Source organism: Mauremys mutica, chromosome 5 (genome assembly GCF_020497125.1).
Source record: "Mauremys mutica isolate MM-2020 ecotype Southern chromosome 5, ASM2049712v1, whole genome shotgun sequence".
Lineage (NCBI taxonomy): Eukaryota > Metazoa > Chordata > Testudines > Geoemydidae > Mauremys > Mauremys mutica.
Window position 1 is genome coordinate 100,156,170 of NC_059076.1, and position 17,034 is coordinate 100,173,203.

Genomic DNA, 17,034 nt, shown 5'->3' on the forward strand with positions numbered 1-17,034 from the left:
GTCTGTATTCCACTACCTGCTCTCCTTCCCCCTTCTGCTTCGGATCATAAACTTGACTCGCAGTAGAGAATGAACTGGAGAGGTGGTTGGTCCACACCACCCCTTCTGCCCGTGGATTGGAGCACAAGGAGAGGAAGAGCACAGGTACAGACCAAAGGATATTGCTAGCAAGAATCTTCCTGCCTTAAGAGCATAGAACGCATATGTACCCAGAATGGAATACAGATAAGGACTGCACATCTTAAACAACTCATTACTATAAGATAAGTAACCTTGCTTTTCAACTATAATAGTCTAGCTAGTTAATACTAATTTATTTTTGTTTTATCTAACTGAGCATAAGAAGACTTTTTCAAGAGCAGTATGCAAAATTTTCCGTTAACTGGATAGGTAGAGAATTTGCTCTTTGTGAGCAAGGACTTTTCATTTAGCGTAGTCAGTAAGAAGTTGCAGTTTAACTTTACTATGTGGAGGAAAAGAGTGTGGAGAAAGTGGGCTGATAAGTAGACAAAGGGTAGGGAAAACTGACATAAAGTATATGGTATGTTAACAAAACTTTTGTAGCATGATAAGTATATCTAAGTTACTTATCTGTTGTCTTATAACCGGTTAGAAAGTTACCTGACTTATCATGAAAATCCTGAGTAGCAGCTGGGGAATAGCTTTATTCATCCTGTTTTTTTAATTGTTAACATAAAATTTGTCTGTGTTGAAATTGTGAGCACCTTAGGGTAGGTGGTGTGGTTTCTTTTATGTGTTTGGAAAGCACCTACCCCATTGTTGGTACAACTGGAAATAAACATTAAATAATGATTGTCAGAGAATAAGCCGTGAGCTTCTAATGATTTTCAATAGGATTTTGGTATCTAACTTCCCTTTGAAAATTGCAGCCTAAATATCTCCCGCTTTGATGATAAACATCTGTTTCATGTCAACATTTAACTTAATAAATATCTCAAACTTTCCCACATTATATTTGTTAAAATACATTTTAAAATAAAAAAATCTACATCATTGACTATAAAAAGGACATTTAAAATTACCGAAGTTATGTAGTACACAAATTACTGCATGTGTGTTTTTCTTTCTAACTGAAAGATTACTTGTTTGGAAGTGGACAGCTATCCATCCAATGACTTTTGTATGTTGGTTTAATAGGTAACAGTATGTTTACTGTCATTTTTGTCTGATGATACTAATGTTATGTGACTGGAGTTAAAGACAATCAGAGTACCATTATGGAGCAAAGATACAATCTTATTTTTTGCTTGAAAAACAAATTTCAATTTCAGATAATTGAAAACCACCTTGCTTGCTTTATGATGGCTACCATCCATATGGCTGAAGCTGACTGGATGAGACTCTCCAGAGTGTTAGTGGAGCTGTATAATCTGTCAAATTTTGCTATTGAGTAATACCAGTCTAAAAGTGCAGGGTTTTTTTTTAAAGTGCTTAAAAATGTAATATACTACTTTTAGAAAAAATTTACAGATTTGTTGAATTTTTTTTAATGTTCTCTACCAGTTATCTGTTTACTGTTTTTTGTCCCTGATTCAGGAAGGTACTTAAGCACACGCCTAATTTTATCCATGCAAGGCAGTCCATTTGAAGTAATTAGGATTACTCATTCTTAAAGTTAGGCATGTGCTGAAGTACCTTACTGAAGTGTGATCTTTCTGAGTATATTATTCACACTGATATAAATAGTCATTGTGTAGGACATATTCAGAGATGTCTGGATTCCAGCTATATGATAAACCTATAACAGTAATTCATTACTATAATCTATATTATTAAAATCTTCATAAAGTACAAAATAACTAAGTGATATTAACAATGAAAAACAGATTAGTGCCTAATTTTAACACTGTTAACCTCCAACTCTTTAAATTTCATTTATCAGAAATTTTATTTAATTAAAATAAATATTTTAACACGGTAACTCGTGCGGGGATGGAAGGGTGAGGGGAAAGAGGAATTCTGTATTGTAACCAGTACAAATATGAGAAGTCATAATTTTCTTTATAGCTGTATTTGAACAGTTAATGATTTAATGGTTTATCTATTTCTTTTTGGTTTTTAGAGTAATGATGGAGAAGAGCGTTTGGCTGTTGTTCGACTTCTAGCTAAACTATTTGGCTCTAAAGATTCTGATCTGGCAACACAAAATCGTCCTCTTTGGCAATGCTTTCTTGGACGGTGAGAAAACATACAGACCGACTTCAGAATTTGTATTCTTTACAATTGCGAAGTATTCCTAATAGTGCTATTAATTAGAAACACTTTTTTCCAGCATTTCTCTGTTTTCAAAAGCTATAGTTTAATTTGTTTTTTATTTGGGCGGGAAGATTTGTTACGTATTGTATTTGAACTTTCAGAAAGCCTTTGCAAAGTCCCTAACTAAAGGATCTTAAGCATACTAAGCTGTCATAGGATAATAGGGAAGGTCCTCTCTTGGATCAGTAACTGGTTAAAAGACAGGAAACAAAGGATAGGAATAAATGGTCAGTTTTCAGAATGGAGAGAAGTTAATAGCCGTGTCCTCCAGGGAGCAGTACTGGGACCAGTGCTGTTCAACATATAGTCATAGATAATCTGGAAAGAGGGGTAAATAGTGAGGTGGCAAATTTTACAGACATTACAAAATGACTCAAGATCATTAAGTCCAAAGCAGACTGTGAAAAGTTACAAACGGATTTCACAAAACTGGGTGACTGGATAATAAAATGGCAGATGAAATTCAGTGTTGATAAATGCAAAGTAATGCATGTTGGAAAACATAATTCCAACTATACATACAAAATGATGGGTCTAAATTAGCTGTTACCACTCAAGAAAGAGACCTGGGAATCATTGTGGCTAGTTCTCTGAAAGCATCTGTTCTTCTTCATGTGTTTGCTCATTTTGATTCCTTCTAGGTGTGTGTGTGCCCACATGCACAGTTGTCGGAGACTTTTGCCTAAGCAGAATCTGTAGGGACAGCTGAGGAACCCTATGGAGTGCTGCATTCATGCATCAGTATATCAGGTGCTGCCGGCCCTACGCCCTCCCAGTTCCTTGGTGGACAGTTGGAGTACCTCTTTCCCTTGTTTCGCAAGTGGTCAGCGTTCTTTTGCTCCTACTCTGAACTGTGTGTTCCAGCTGTAAATAGTTTTATTTGTAGATAGTTTAGTTAAGTACCTGTTAAGTACTGTTGTTAGTCAGTTAGGGTCTCGGTGGGGACTTTGCCCCAGTCTCCCGGTTTTAAGCCCTATTCTGACTGCAACAGGCCTATGCCTGTTAGTGATTCACATGGTAGCTGTTTAAAGTGCCTGGGGGAATCCGATATATAAGAGAAGTATTGTATCTGTAAGAACTTTCGTTCCAGAGAATGCAAAATTCCCTTGAGGGCCGTCCTCTTGGAGACTGCTCTATGTCCAGCCTCGGAGCCAGCCTGGATGGATACAATGCCCAGTACTTCAGCCTCGGTGCGCAGCACGCTCCCGCCACTGGTCCTGTCCCGCCACTGGTCCCGTCCCGCCACTGGTCCCCTTCGATGGTATCTAAGAAGAAGGCTAAGAAGAGGACATGACACTGAGCAAGCCAGATCAAGGGGCATTGGGCAAAGCACCCTGCTCGGGCTGCCTGCCCGCACCGGAGCAGCACTGGGGCTTTCTCCCAGGGAGTACTACCCTCCCACAGGGACCCGCCACCAACTCTGAGGAGTGGTAGGGGACCCAGGCTGATGGTGCAGGTGATGCTCTCTCAACTCCTTGTGACTGGAGAGCAAGAAGCACTCCCACCGCAACTGGTGCTGTGTGCGGTGATGGAATGGAACCTGCTAAGGCTCCCCGTGAGGACAAGCCCGCCATGAGAGCCTTGCACAAGGCAAGCGAGCACCGTTGGTCTCCGGAACCAAGGCAGAGCCCCGTGTTGCCATGCCTTTGGTCTCCGCATCAGCACAGGTCACCGGTTCGCCATTACGGGTCGTTCACGCTGTGCTCCCAGTCTCCACCCTTGCACAGGGACTCACCCAGAAAGAGATACCGCTCATCCCACAGTCAGTACCAGTTGTTTTTGTGCCAACGGTCAATGTCACCAAGACTTCAGGATGCTCCCCAGCTCAGCGCTGCTCCCCCTATTCCTGGAACTGGTCGGACCGTTCCCAGCACCGGTCACCTGTGGCGACAGTTAGCCGCCAGACCTAGGCCTCGATGGCCCTGCCCTGGTCATCGGAGGAGGAGGAATTCTCCAGCACAGAGAGGGAGTTTGGCTGCTCGACTAGGCAGCAGCACGACTGGGCTCCAGAGGGTGCATCCGCTGTGGCGATGTCTACCTGGCAGCAGGGCCAGTGGCCGACACAATGGCCCTATTGGAACACCTGGGGCGTACCTGTCATGCCATTGCCCCAATCCCACCAGTCCTCAGTCGCCACAGTGGAGAAAGCAAGGTTGGTACTGGGGGCACCAGGCTCGGTGCAGGACGTGCCAGTGGGCATGGTGGTGGAGGAACCAGCGTCCACCCTGAGACCTCCCTCCCTGGCGAGTGACAATGCCCCAGGCCCTCCCCCGGTGGTCCAGTCATCCTCCTCCTCTCCAGACGAGGCGGTGGTGGGGCCCTCCAGGGCTAGTCCACTGGATGACTTCAAGGAACATCAGGCACTGCTCTGCCGGGTGGCCACTAACTTGGAGCTCAAAGCAGAGGAAATGGCAGAGCCAGAGGGCATATTGTTCAACCTGCTCTTGGCGTCCACCCCAGCAAGGGTCATGTTCCTGGTGCATGAGGGGGTCCTAAATATTGCCCTGTTTTCCATCCCGCCCACTTCCAAGAGGGCGGAAAAGAAGTATTTTGTCCCCGCTAAGAGATTTGAATACTTACACACTCACCCACCCTCGTGGTCGTCAGTCATATCGGCAGCCAATGAAAAGGAACAACAGGGACTGGCCAGTTCCAACCCCAAGAATAAAGAGACCAAGAGATTGGACCTGTTTGGATGCCAGATTTATTCCATGGCCAGACTCCAGTTTCGGGTGGTGAACCATCAGGTCTTCTTGGGGTGTTATAATTGTAACTTGTGGGATTCTCCCCTTAACTTTATGGACTCTGTGTCCCAGGAGGCGGCCCAGGAATTTGGGGCTCTGGTGGAGGAAGGTACCGTGGTAGCTCAGTGCTCCCTCCAGATGGCCTGGACAGCCAATTCAGCTACCAGAGTGGTCGCCTCTGTGGCAGTCATCCGGCGCAGTTCCAGGCTCCGGACTGCCAGCCTGTCCCAGCAGCTGCAGACCTCTATTCAGGACCTCCGATTTGACAGGGCTGTTTTCTGACCAAATGGATGCAAGACTGCGTGGCCTAAAGGACATCCATGCTATACTCCGTTCAATAGGGATGCATACTCCTCAGCCTGCACAGCAGCCGTTCAGGCCTCCCCCGCCACCAAGGCAGTGGCAGCCTCGGTAGGGGCCTGCGAGGAGAAGGGACACAGGGTTTAACTGCTGCCTCTCTTCATCCGCCAGCCCACTGGCGTAGACTGTCCCAGCAAAACACCATGGGAACCAGAAGCGCTCATTTTGGGGGTGCACTCGGGAACGACGCACCTGTCACCTCCCTGGATCTGTCCTGAACCACCTCCACCCCCCTCCGTTCGGCCTGATCGAGGGTCATCTTGGACTGTTGGGTGTTAGTAGATGTAGTGTCATCAGGCTACACCTTCTGGTTTATGGCCTCCCTTTCCTCCCACCCCACCTCTTCCCCGTCCTCTTCTCATGAGCAACTCCTTATTCAGGAGGTGGATAACCTATTGCAGCTGGGGGTGGTGGAGGTGGGGATGTTCCTCAGGAAATGAGGGGGAAAAGGGGTCTACTCCCGCTGTTTCCTAATCCAGAAGGCAAAAGGGAGCTCACATCCCATTCTGGACCTGCGATGACTCAACAAATACCTCAAGAAGTCAAAGTTTCGCAAGGTATCCCTGGCCTCAATCCCCTCCCTAGATCTGGGCGACTGGTACGCCAAAAGATGCTTGTTTCCATATCTCTGTTTTCCCAGGACACAGGCGTTCCTATGCTTCATGGTGGGCAAGTGCCATTTCCAATTTATGGCAGTCCCCTTTGGCCTGTCCTTGGCCCCCAGAGTCTTTACAAAATGCATGGCCCCTTTACCCGCTTACCTAAGACGCTTGGGGGTCCCGGTCTATCCTTATCTCGACAATTGGCTCATCAAGGGCAGATCACAGGATCACGTGCAGAGCAGCTGTGATCTGGTGTGTGCAACATGCTGTGACCTAAGCCTGTTAGTAAACAAGAAGTCAACCCTCGTATCTGTGCAATGGATAGAATTCATCAGGGTAGTTCTTGACTCCACAGGGGCAAGGGCATTCTTCCCGGAGTCCCATTTCCGAGCCATGTTGGAAGTAATCTCCCGTTCGATGGATCATCTGCTCACCACCGCCTGCACCTGCCTAAAGTTGTTAGGTCACATGGAGGCCTGCATATACATGGTCTGCCACACCTGGCTTCACCTCCGCCCGTTGCAGGGATGGTTGGCATTGATCTGCATCCCCGACAGACACAACCTGGACCTGGTAGTCAAGGTGCTGGACTCCATCCGAGTATTCCTGGCGTGGTGGCTGGATCCTGCGCTGATCCTGCAGGGAATTCCCTTTTCGACCCCGTCCCTGTCGCTGTCTCTGGTGTCCGATGCCTTGGACCTTGGATGAAGAGCCCACCTGGGAGAGCTCAGAACTCAAGGCCGCTGATAATGGGTCAACTGCTCCCTCCATTTAATTGTCAGGGTCCTCAGGATGGTTTGCCTGACCTGCCAGGCTTTTTGATCCCAGGTGCAAGGCAAAGTGGTTCATGTCCTGACGGACAACAAACACCACCGCGATGTTTTATATCAACAAGTAAGGCGGAGCTAGGCTCTCAGCCCTTTGCTAAGAAGCTCTCCAACTCTGGGACTTCTGTGTGCAGCATGTCATTCATCTTGTGGCAGCACACTTCCCCGGAGCCGGGAAAGTTCTGGTGGATCACCTCAGCAGGATCTTCTTGTCTTGCCATGAGTGGTCTCTCCACCCCAAGGTGGTCGTCAAGATTTTGTGAAAGTGGGGGTCTCCCCAGGTGGACCTATTTGTGACTTGCCAGAACATGAAGTGTCACCGGTTCTGCTCATTCTAGGGGCTCGACAGGGATTCCCGGTCTGATGCCTTTCTGCTTCCATGGTGGGAGCTCTGATGTACACTTCCCTGCTGGTACCATTGTTCCACAGGGTCCTCATGAAGATTAACCAGGACAGGGCCAAGGTCATACTCATCACCCTGGCTTGGCCTCGCCAGCATTGGTTCAGTATGCTCCCGGACCTGTCTGTGTCGGCCCCAATGCTGCTGCTCCACTGGCCAGATCTCCTGTCACAGAATCAGGGCAGGCTCTTGCACCCAAACCTGGTGGTGTGGCACCTGACAGCTCGGTTGCTCCATGGCTGAATTCTGAGGAGCAGGAGTGCTCAACCTGAGTCCAGCAGGTCTTGCTGGGAAGCAGGAAGCCCTCTACTAGGGCCACTTATCTTGCCAAATGGAAAATTTTACGTGCTGGGCTTTGACCTGAGGGATTAGGCTTGCGCAGGCTTTACTGCAGCTGATCCTGGACTTCCTCGTGCATCTTAAATTTCAGGGGTTGTTCCTTTCATCTGTTAAGGTTCACTTGGCTGCTGTAATGGCCTTTCACCCTCTGTTCCAGGGAAGGTCGGTCTACATGCATGGCATGACGGTCCAATTCCTGAAGAGTCTGGAGCTACTAGCCTTGAGCCTGGGATCCTGTCCCTCCATGGGACTTTAACCTGGGTGCTTATGCAGCTCATGCAAGGCCCCTTCAAGCTCTTGGCATCCAATTCTCTTCTTCTACTCTCCTGGAAGGTGGTGGTGTTAGTGGCAATAACTTCTGCATGGAGAGTTTCTGAGATTAGGGCGCTCACCTCAGAACCGCTGTATATAGTGTTCTTCAAGGACAAGGTCCAGCTGTGGCCACACCCGGCTTTTCTGCCCAAAGTGGTTTCCCAGTTTCACATGAGCCAGGACATATTCTTGCCAGTCTCCTGTCCAAAACCTCAAAAGTCTGAGGAGGAGCATAGATTGCATTTCCTGGCCATCAGGAGACTCTTGGCCTTCTACATCAAAAGGACCAGGCCATTTCGTAAATTGACTCAGTTGTTTGTTGCTGTAGCAGATAGGATGAAGGGTTGTCTGGTGTCCGTCCAGAGAATTTCGTCTTGGATCATCTCCTGCATCCATTTCTGCTATAATCAGGCGAAGGGGTGTGAAACAGCTTCCATATGAGGAGAGATTAAAAAGACTGGGAAAAGAGATGGCAAAAGGGGGTATGATAGAGGTCTATATAAAATCATGAATGGTGTGGAGAAAGTGACATAACACAAGAAACGGATCACCCAGTGAAATTAATAGGCAGCAGTTTAAAACAAACAAAAGGAAGTACTTCTTCACACAACAGACAGTAAACCTGTGGAATTCATTGCCAGGGGATGTTGAGAAGGCCAAAAATATACCTGGGTTTAAAAAAGAATTAGAAAAGTTTCTGGAGGATAGGTCCATTAATGACTATTAGCCAAGATGGGCAGCTGCGTGCTCTGAGTGTTCCTAAGCCTCTGAGTGCCAGATGCTAGGACTCGACAACGGGGGGTGGATCACCTATTCTGTTCATTCCCTTTTAAACATCTGGCATTGGACACGTCTAGAAGACAGGATATTGGAGTAATGGACCATTGTTCTGACCCAGTATGGTCATTCTTATGTTCTTATGATTTGCATTAAATAGAGTTTTAAAATAGGGAATCTTTGATCCATGTAAAATGTTTTAAAATAAAAATAATGAAACTGTAAAAATAATTGAAAGTTAGGTTGCAAGAGATTGCCTTAAAAACAGGGATTGTGTGTTCAAAGATCCAAAAATATAAGAGCCTTGTTTACGATGGTGCATTAAGTTATACCTAAAAGCATCTTTTCAATTTATTTATTAAATACCTCCTATACAATACTTCACTCTCCCTAGACATTTGTATATGTTTTTTGTTGGGTTTTTTTTTGTATCTTTTGCATGTCCACTACTTTTTGTTTTTTAAAGTAAATAGCAATTTTAAGTGCAACATTATATTAGAGGATTCTTATTTTCAACACTTCAAGGCTGTAATCGTGGCCCCATTTAAGTGTATTATAGCTATCCTGATATTTTTTGCCCCCTTTTTTTCCCATAAGAAGCATTTTGAGCTTTACATTTTTTTAAACCTAATGGACATTAAGACAAATTCTATTTTATGTATTATTATGTACTCTAAAATGATTTTTATGCAGTTGATGTAACAGTAACACATTCTCAACATACTTATGTGACGATGTAAAGAGAAACATTGATTTTTAAAGATAATCCAAAAACTTAACATGCTTCATTTTCCATCCCTCTAGATTTAATGATATCCATGTCCCTGTGAGATTAGAAAGTGTGAAATTTGCCAGTCATTGTTTAATGAACCATCCGGATTTAGCAAAAGACCTCACCGGTAAGATGCATAATTTAAAGTTTAAAATAATTTTTGGCTGAGGAGGAAATTGTTTCAAGTACATAGCAATATGGTTCTGAAATATGTTAAGACCGGACTTGCCTGTGCTAGATGGGGAGTACTAAGGCATTCATTTAAGGTAGATTTTCTTGTAGAGGGCAAGAGAGAGTTTTTTTAAAAGTAGGCATTTCACACTGGGTATATTTTGATGCCAGCTTTATAGAACAAAGATGGTCCAACTGAAATTTTCCTATATAGAATTAGTTTTAACCTAATCATCTCAAATTTTGATGAAATCTTGGCCCTGACAGAGCAGGTTAACCATTGAGCATGTGAAAAGGGATTTTCAGAAGTACTTAGCATTTCCCTAACTCTGCTTTAATTGATTTACAAAATCCTACCCATGATCTAAAGATGAAATTCCTCCTGCAGACCAGCATTACAGCCAGTTTTAAATTGTGAAAGTTGGAAAGCAGGGATAGAAGAACATAACACAAACACCAGTTACATCCTTTGGCATATTTTCATATTTTTCAGCACTCTTTGCCCCACCCGCCTTTTTTTTTTAATACCATAATCATATGGTATGTGCTCAGCATGCTCGGTCTCATTTTCAGTGGTGATGAGCACCAATAGATCCCACTGACTTCAGTAGGAACTAAATGCTCAGCACCACTGAAAGTCAGGACACTTACAATTAGATTTTTTTCCCCTTAAACCAGATGTTTGAGTAATTGCTGAAGGTGAATGAGTAGATTTTTATAAAGTGGACAAATAGGTCTATATTTTCCTTTTTTTTAAATGGTTCCCATATTTTGGAAATGTGGAATAAAGCATTATTGCTAAGACTCAATTTGTGCCCACAGTATTGTGGAAACTCAGGAAAATATTAGTTTTGCCTGTCTTCACCTGCTAGTACTGATGCACCAGACTATGGGTTGGTCTACACTAACACTGTAAGTCAATCTGAATAACACTAGTTCAACATAGTTCTGAGTAAGTTACATAACTGAAGTCGACATAATTTAGGGCAACTTCCAGTGGTGTCTACACGGCACTATGTCAATGAGATGCATTCTTCCATTGACATAGCTTCCCTCACTTGGGGAGGTGGAGTACAGATGTTAACAGGAGAGCGCTCTCCCATTGACTTAGCATGTCTTCACCAGACCTACTAAATCGATTCTGCTGCATCGATCACAGTGGTGCCGATTTAGCCAGTAGAATACGTTTTGCTGTTCAGACATCTGTATTCTTCAGCAGGTCTTTTCTCAGGCTATATCCGTGTTACAGGAACTATAGTAGCATAGCTACAGTGCCATAGCTTTACCACTTTAATCCTGTGGTGTAGACAAAGACTACAGCAGTGGAAGTATTTTCATTATTGTAGGAACTCCACCTCCCTGAGCAATGGTAACTAGGTTGGATGGAGAAATGCTTCTGTTGATCTAGCTTCATTTACACCAGGGACTAGATCAGCATAACTGTGGTGCTTAATGTGGATTTTCCATAGCCCTGAGCACCATTGATCTAAGATTTAAATGTAGACCAGGCCTCATTAATAATCATTGGAAAGATGTATTCAAAGTATTTTAGGTAAAAGAATATAAGTGGGGGTCTCAAGGTAAAATTGTTCAACTTTATATGTGGTCTGATTAGAGAGATGTCAGTTGTGACTCCGTAGTTAAGTTTGCATTATGATTGGCAGGAAACAAATCCTTTAATTTCTATTCACTGTTTCTCTAGAATTTTATAAAAAAGGGATTAAAGGAATTAGTAGGTTGGCTAGTAGTTTAGGGAATACTAACTTTTTTCACCTTTGGAAACTCTGTGGTTCTGATATGGTTTAAGTTGTAACTGTAAATGAGTTTGATCTCATTAGCGTCTCTATTGGATATTGGCCAGTTCCACACATACACTACATAATTTGAGCTGTGTTGTGGCCTAGGTTGAATCTATATTTGATGTACTCAAGTAATCCATAAATATTTGATGACACAATGGCCCTGTAACAATTTTGAAGTAATCATTACAGTGAACGTGGCAAAAAAAATTCTTGTTAAAAGGTATCTAACTATAAAGTTATAAAATCAATATAGTCTGTTTAAATAGACAGTTTTAAAGATTCTGATATGTATTTTGAAGAACTGGTATCTGTATGATATACCATAACTCTCACATAGCTGTTGCAGAATGGTGTTGCAAATCCATTTTTTTTTTTTCAAAAAAATACTGTAAAGGACTTTTCTACAAGATTTTTTAAATTAATGCATTAAGGCAAAGATAGGATTTTGATGGTAATTTCTATATTTAGATGTTAATGGTGCTATTTAAATTGACAGAAGATTATGCTATGACTAAAATAAAATCCTTAATTTAGTCTGTTGTGATGGATCATGCTTCTGTGAAATAATGCTCCCTCTGGGCATTATAGAACACTGTGTTACAAACATCATAATCTTAAAATATTGAGGCACAGTGAGCTGAGTTTCAGCCTTAGCTCGGAATTTTGTCATTTCTGACTCAAACTAACTCTTAATGATTTACAACATTTTAAATGTATTACTTATATTGTAAACATCTTGGGGCTGAGAATTAACTGTATACAGTTTCATGTGTAGTAGATGATATAGTTGTACATTTTGACTGAGGTTTGTGTAGTTTTAATTTTCCTAATAAACTGTCATTTCTTGTGCATCTGCAACAAAAGCACTTGAGTATACTTTTCATGGTTACCGTTGTTGATTTTTTTTATTGTAACAGAGTACTTGAAGGTTAGATCACATGACCCAGAAGAAGCTATTCGACATGATGTCATTGTTACAATTATAACGGCTGGGAAGAGAGACCTTTCTTTAGTCAATGACCAGCTACTTGGCTTTGTAAGGGAAAGAACACTAGATAAACGGGTAAGGTATAATACTTCAATTGCAGTAATTTCCACCTTTAAATACAACTGATGAAGAAAAAAATGGCAAAACCAGAATCTTCTATGCATTGAGAATATGGGTTACAGTTTTGTGCAGTTAATTAGAATGCAGTGGCGAAATTAATTCTCACTAGAAGGCAGATTGTTCAAATGCATGCAGTGTGTCTGAGCAGGGGCTATATATCAGGGAAATCAGATCATTATTCTGCCAGGAATATTGCAAATTTCACCATCAGTTCCTCACTAGCCAGAAGTCTGACAGTGTGATTGGCCTAAAGGAGTCAGGCGCCCTCCCAGAAACTTGTCAGTGAAGACTAATTTCAGCTCTAGATGCAGTTTCTTTATGGGATTCCTCTCTGAAAAGAGCTTAATGGACTTAAATTCTGGGAAAAATAAAAATTGACAGCTGACTCGAAATGGCTACAAAGCACACACAACTATTTGAGGTAAACAGTAGTGTAACATGGTGTTTTTAAAAAGCTTTCACTCTGTGTATTTTAGTTGTCTTTCAAAGTGACTAGGGAGACATGTAACTTTTGTGAGCTCTCAGCATTTTTTTTTGTACAGCATTTGCCTTATTCTTTTATGTCTGCTTGTGACTACCTCCTCATTTTGAATCTAGTAATCTTTTGAGGCCTGAACACATGATTTAAATCTCATTTAAATATTCTCCTGCATAAGTAGTGATGACAATACTTGTTTTCCACAATTCATATTCCCCTTGGACAAGCCCTTGTTTTTGACATACGTCCATCCATTTGCTTCCATCTGATTCTTTTTGGGCTACTCTTTTTATTCAGCTATTCAACTAGTATAGATTTTATAGAGTACTGACTTTGTTCTGTTTAATTGGTGTAAGTTGTCTTAGTGCTTTCAGGAGAGGGGAACTAAAAGCTTCTGATCTATGAGAGTCCTCCATGAGAGCTCTTTTTCTAAAGACCCAGCCTGCTTGTAAAAAGGACACTGCAGAAATGGTTCAAACACTTTCCTCTTCTGTTGAAACAGGTCATTTTATCTTAGAGACTCCAAGTTCAATGGTGCCTTCTCATCTCAATTCTCTAGGAAGATGCTTACTGAAGGAAAGTTTTGGGACAGGCTTTGAAAGTTGGCTCAAGTTCCCATTTGCCCAAACGTCTAGGCCAGCTAGGGACTTTTCCTTTCCTCAGGAAGAGACTCTTGGGTCAGTCAGCTTTAGTGAGTGGCTTTGGGATGAGAAATCAAAGGAACAGACTCCAAGCTCCCATATGGTAATAGGCTTACTAGAATTAACCCCAGCCCTAACATGGATTCTGGAAAGATAAGTCCTTTAACCTGACCCTGGAGAGTCCTTGTGGTTATCAGTTTATCACAGCTTGAGCTAAGAACAATCGTACTCATAACCTGTTAAGTTTCCCCTTTCAGGGTCTTTGATCTGGAGTTTCCAGATGCAGGCAATTAGTACACAATGAGTCAGTCTCTCTCTCTCTCTCTCTCTCTCAGGGCATATATTCAAAAGGTTGCCTTCTGAGGGAAGAATTTGCATCCCTCTCACTGCAAGGCACTTACTAGGAATCCTCATTATACCTATTGCTCCAAAAAGACCTTTGAACTTCACGATATCTTCCAGAGATTGCATTAATCTTTCTGCTAAAGAATTTCTATAAATCTCACAATAGTACATAAATATTTGCATTTCTAATATAATATGCCCTCAAAGTATTAACCGTAGTTCAGTAAGGTTTAACGTAATTCAGTAAAAATAAATTCAGGATATTGTCAGTCTATCACAAGCACTATAAATTCTCTCATACTTCAGGACTAGCTGAGACGTGGAAGAAATTCTCTCCTAAAGTACAAATTGCACAATTGCAGCTTCATGAACTTCTTTGGGGTGGAAGGAGAGGAAAAGTTTGATCTTCTGAAGCTTCCAATGTAGATCATTATGTAGGAGACAGTAATACCTAACTAAATGAACCATTGTTCTGTTCTGTTTGCTTCCATGAATTAAAGTTGAGTGTTTACTGCATCTGTCTGTTAACTTTGTCTTTCTCACTTCATTGCATTTAGTATATATTGTGTGTGTTTGTGATAGATATTTAATAAACATATTTTTCTTTTAAGTGGCGAGTAAGAAAAGAAGCTATGATGGGACTTGCCCAGCTATACAAGAAGTATTGTCTTCATGCTGAGGCTGGCAAAGATGCTGCAGAGAAAGTGAGCTGGATAAAGGATAAACTTTTGCACATATATTATCAGAATAGCATTGATGACAAGTGAGTCAACTTAAGCCTTCATAAATTTAATTGTATAGCTATAAGAAATATTCTAAAGAACAAAAGTGTACAGTTATCCCAAGGAAGTTGTTAGAAGATACTAATGATGTCCTCATTAGTGCTGCAAGTGTTGCAAATAGATTTGGAATTAATTCAGCACTCCCCCCTCCAACACCCCCGATTAATGATTATTTGCTCTAAGCTATTTAGGATGATCAGGTTTTTTTGTATCTAGCCCTAAATTGTAGACTTGGAGCTAGATCTGAGATGATGGCTAGCTTTTTCTTTCTTAAACTGACTGACTACTGCTTAGAAACAGACTATGGTACTTTTTGTTTCTCCTATACTCAGTTTTTGGTTCTTTGTGGGGGAGTTTTGGTCAGTGAAGGTTGCTAAGACTGACTGCTAAAATCCATCATTCCTTGTGCAACCTTAATTCTGCTTTCATAGGTATGCATAATAATACAGTCTTTAATTACATGAGGTACTTTTTTTTTTTTTTACGGGACCCATGCCTCCTTCAGTGCACAAGATGGATAGTGTGCAGGGAATAAATCAGTGTTGCCTAGTGAATGAGGTGGTTGTCTGTAGAACCCTTGCCTCACTTGTTGCAAAAATTAGAATTGTAGAATGAATGAGGCAGGGAACAGACAGAAGAGAAAGTGTGTGTCACATGTCATGGCAACTGCACCTGTATTTTCCCGTCAGTGATTCAGCGAGGGCACCCACTCTTGGCTTTCAGCTCCACAGCAGTTGCCTCTCTTGGGTGGAGAAATGCATCTCTCTGCCTACTGATCAGGATATTCTCCGGTTGAACAGTTCCCGTGCCTTCACTTGTTGTTCCCAGTGCAGACAGGTTGCCCAAAGATACCTCCTTGCTTTCTCTTCAGAGACTGATAACAGTGTAATTGCTATAGATATAAGTTACTATTCAGTTTTTTCTAAGCACGTCTACCTTATTCTTAAGGTAAAGAATATTACAGAGAAAACATATTAAAAACAAGAAAAGAACCTATGCTAATAAGAACAGGAGTACTTGTGGCACCTTAGAGACCAACAAATTTATTTGAGCATAAGCTTTCATGGGCTACAGCCCACTTCATCGGATGCATGCAGGGGAAAATACATCAGGAAGATACATATATACACAGAGAACATGAAACAATGGGTGTTACCATACACACTCTAACGAGAGTGATCAGTTAAGGTGAGCTATTACCAGCAGTAGTGGTAATCAAAATGGTCCATTTGCAGCAGTTGACAAGAAGGTGTGAGGAACTGTGTGTGTGTGAGGGGGGGAATAAATATGGGGAAATAGTTTTACTTTGTGTAATGGCCCATCCACTCCCAGTCTTTATTCAAGCCTAATTTAATGGTGTCCATTTTGCAAATTAATATTTATTCCCCCCCCACACACACACTGTTCCTCACACCTTCTTGTCAACTGCTGCAAATGGACCATTTTGATTACCACTACAAAAAGTTTTTTTCTCTCCGGCTGGTAATAGCTCACCTTCCTGTCAGAGGTGTAGCTGTGTTAGTCTGGATCTGTAAAAGCAGCAAAGAGTCCTGTGGCACCTTATAGACTAACAGATGTATTGGAGCATGAGCTTTTGTGGGTGAATACCCACTTTGTCGGATGTATGTCACCTTAACTGATCACTCTCGTTAGAGTGTGCATGGTAACACCCATTGTTTCATGTTCTCTGTGTATTTTGTGTGTGTGTGTGTATGTATGTATATGTATGTATGTATGTATATGTATGTATAATCTTCCTACTGTATTTTCCACTGCATGCATCCGATGAAGTGGGCTGTAGCCCACGAAAGCTTATGCTCAAATACATTTAGTCTCTAAGGTGCCACAAGTACTCTTGTTCTTTTTGCAGATACAGACTAACACGGCTGCTACTCTGAAACCTATGCTAATAAGCTTACCGGAGTTCATGTAACTCTCACATGGGCTCTGGCAAATGCAGTCTTTTAATACCTCATCCTAGGGGCATCCTTGTAGCTTCAGCTCAGAACAAGCATCCTCATAACATATTCAGTTCCCTTTTTATAGAGCCTCCCAGGGGTCTTTGAACTGGAGTTTCCAGAAGCAGGCAGGTAGTATACCCTGGGGAGAGAGACTGTTTGTATATCTTCAGAAGGTTGGCTTCAGAGAGAGAATTTGCATTTCCCTCACCTCAGTGTGTTTCCGAAAGAAATCCACTTTATACGTATTATTCCAAAAAGACTTTGAACTTCCTAATACTTTCCACTGATTTCATTAATCTTGTTTTTCTGCTAAATTCCATACACTCTCACAATAGT

The 17,034-nt window shown here is 42.3% G+C and overlaps 1 protein-coding gene across 3 annotated transcripts in view; it reads left to right on the plus strand.

The window, feature by feature from the left end:
• PDS5A (PDS5 cohesin associated factor A) overlaps positions 1-17,034 on the plus strand; it is a 163,412-nt gene that overhangs the window by 82,938 nt on the left and 63,440 nt on the right. For all 3 annotated transcript variants that reach the window (XM_045019338.1, XM_045019340.1, XM_045019339.1), the window contains exons 9-12: positions 2,084-2,199; positions 9,443-9,537; positions 12,301-12,446; positions 14,567-14,718. In XM_045019338.1, the coding sequence (XP_044875273.1) occupies positions 2,084-2,199; positions 9,443-9,537; positions 12,301-12,446; positions 14,567-14,718 (509 nt within the window). The remainder of the gene's footprint in view (positions 1-2,083; positions 2,200-9,442; positions 9,538-12,300; positions 12,447-14,566; positions 14,719-17,034) is intronic.